At 39.4% G+C, this 2,854-nt stretch overlaps 1 protein-coding gene across 1 annotated transcript in view; it reads left to right on the plus strand.

Moving 5' to 3' along the window:
• The window catches only part of NBAS (neuroblastoma amplified sequence), a 267,834-nt gene that overhangs the window by 48,268 nt on the left and 216,712 nt on the right, over positions 1 to 2,854 (plus strand). Inside the window, 1 exon segment of the mRNA XM_023528505.1 lies at positions 1,149 to 1,280. Coding sequence (XP_023384273.1) covers positions 1,149 to 1,280 — 132 coding nt within the window.

The following is a 2,854-nucleotide window of genomic DNA, read 5'->3' on the forward strand; positions in this document are numbered from 1 at the left end:
AAGTGTACAATTCAGTGGCAGTTAGCACAATCAAAATGTTGTGCAACCACCACCACCATCTAGTTCCAGAAAACATTTTCATCACTCCAGAAGGAAGCCTCATGCCCGCTGGGCCATCATACCCTGTTCTCTCCTCCCCCCAGCTCCGGGCAGCCACTGGTCTGCTTTCTGTTATATAGATCTACCTATTCTAAAGCTGTCATATAAATGGAGTCATATAATATGTGGCTATTTGTATCTGGCTTCTTTCATGTAGCAAAATATTTTCAAGGTTCATCCTAGTTGTAGCACGCATCAGTACCCCTTTTTTATGAGTGAATAATATTCTACTGTATGCATATACATTTGTTATCCATTCCTTAGTTAACGCACATTTGAGTTGTTTCTGCTTTTCGGCTATTGTGAATAGTATTGCCATGAATATTCAGGTATGAGAATTTGTTTAAATACCTGTTTTCAGTTCTTTTGGGTATATACTTAGAAGGACTTGCTGAGTCCTGTGGTAATACTGTGTTTAACTTTTTGAGGAACGGTCAAACTGTCTTCTACTGTTTATGATTTTATGTTCCCACCGACAGTGTGCTATGGTTCCAAATTCTCTACATCTTGAACAACACTTGTTATTTTTCAGTTTTTACAATTACACCTATCTCCCCCTCTTGCTTTCATAAGTATATTTGTTAAATCTAAGGACAATAATAGCCTTGTGTTATTTCAAATACTGGTTTCTAAATGATGACTTTTCCCCTGGTATTTTTTAAGTATAGGATCAACTCCTTAATGAATAGAATTTCTGTTGGGAGTTTTGACCGTCATGATGTTAGAGTCAAATGATAACCTGGGGCAGCATTGTTTGAGAGTAGCTTGGAGAGGATTCTAATCCGCATGGATTATAGTAGACTTATTATGTATGTATTTAAAAAGCGTTTGATCATGGGTATATTTTGTAAGATTAACCTCTTGGTAGATTTTTCTTTTTTTCAAATAAAAACAGTGTCACTATGATCTGTGACACCTATTGATGATTTTCTTAACCATTTCTTCAAATACTAGATTTGCTTTAGTTTTCATTTTGTGATCAAAGGACTTTTTACAGTGAGAAAATATTACATTAATCTTTCCTTGTATGACGTGCATTTATTTTTCAGGTACCAAAGACACTGGGATTATTAAGGATGTTAAGTGCCAAGTTTTACAGTCGCCCAGGACAAGAACAGGTAACTCGGAAGCTTAACCTTGTGCTTCTCAAATATTTTCACCAGGGTACCTTTAAGGGCAGAGTCAAATGAGCCTTGAGTGTTACAGATTTCATCTGGATATGTTCTTAATTGTACACAATGTGGGCATATGCGTTACTAAGACTTCCTGGACTCTTTTGGGTCTCCTCCAGTTTCTGCCTCTGTAAACGCTGGAGGAGGGGTGGAGAGATCTTTTAGCTCATAAACATCTGTCCTACTGAGGCTCACCTTATGCCAAATCACAGAGCGTATTGACGCTAGAGTTGTGGCAGGAAACTGCCAGGTCCTGCATCTCCTGCCCCTGTCTCCATCACAGGGAAGGGATGTTTTGCTCGAAGTGCTTTTACTTTTGTTGCTTCTCTTTCCTAGGTCCCAGGCATTTGTATTTTAATCTTACATTTAATTCTGGCATTCTGGGTCAGACTTGTTATCTCCGATCCAGTTAAGGTGATTAGTCCTCAGAGAGATTAGAGGATGTCAGTATTTTCATCTATCCACTCATCCAACAGTGTTCCTCACTTCCTGAAATTGTTCTATTTTTGGTGGCTTATGTGCCTTAGTCACTTTGACATGAGGACTAAAACTCTAATGACTGCAGAGGCCAGGTACCTAACATGGTGAACTGAGCCAGGTGTCAATTCTGGACTTTTGCTATAGTCATGTTAAGTTTTCAGTTCTGTAGTGATGGTTGGCCTCAATCTTGGGGCCGTAATGGAGAATGGTGGGTGCGTTGGCTAGGTGGAAAGCTTCTAAGGGTGACTATCGTACCTAGTCCCCCTTGATTATTGCCATCTGGGGATGGTGGCCCCTGTTTTGCCAGATTTTCTAAAAGTTTAGGGGAAATAAGGTTCCGGGCTACTATTTTCAGGTCTCTGTTTTATTCTTTGTGGTTCAACTTTCTTAGAGCCTGGCCTTAACAAACGCTTGGATGATAAGTAGTCCAGGTAGTGTTTGTTTGATTCTTCTGGCTCTGTTGTGGGTGGTAGGCAGGTGATGTCTCTGCTCATTTGGTTTCCCTCACTTTGGTAATGAAGCAAAGCTGGTATTCTCATAGGAAAGGACAGAGGATTATTTGGGTAGGTAGGCCTCGAAAAACAAGAGTGTTCTCTGTATACCCTCAGGTCGGCCCTATAAAATCAGTGGATTATAGAGTTTATCTCCTCCTCGGCAACAATTAGATTCCTTAAATTGGATAATTTTCCAGCAAATCTGGACTGTCCTAAATATTCATAGTGTTCCGTAAGTTAGGGACTGCATTTTTTCCCTCTTCCTGCCTTCTGTTCCCATCAGCCTTGGATCCTCTTTTCTTCCATCTCTCTCTCTTTCTCCTTCTCCCTATCCTTCTCATTCACAGCATGAGGTTGTGACCTGTCTGTGATGTTTAGACTATTATAGACATTGTGTACAGAATCTTATAAAGATACGGACCCCAAATTCAAGAAAATCTACTCAACATTAACCTATAAAAGTTATTGAAAACTCATGTTAATTGATGTGTGATAGAAGGGAATATTTTCATAATGCTCTCATACTTGGGTTTATTTATAAATTATAACACTATAACACAGATTTAAAACATCTCCTTAAGGGTGAGTCCTGTCTCTGTATGCTGGAGT

The sequence above is a fragment of the Pteropus vampyrus genome, unplaced genomic scaffold (genome assembly GCF_000151845.1).
Source record: "Pteropus vampyrus isolate Shadow unplaced genomic scaffold, Pvam_2.0 Scaffold28, whole genome shotgun sequence".
NCBI lineage: Eukaryota > Metazoa > Chordata > Mammalia > Chiroptera > Pteropodidae > Pteropus > Pteropus vampyrus.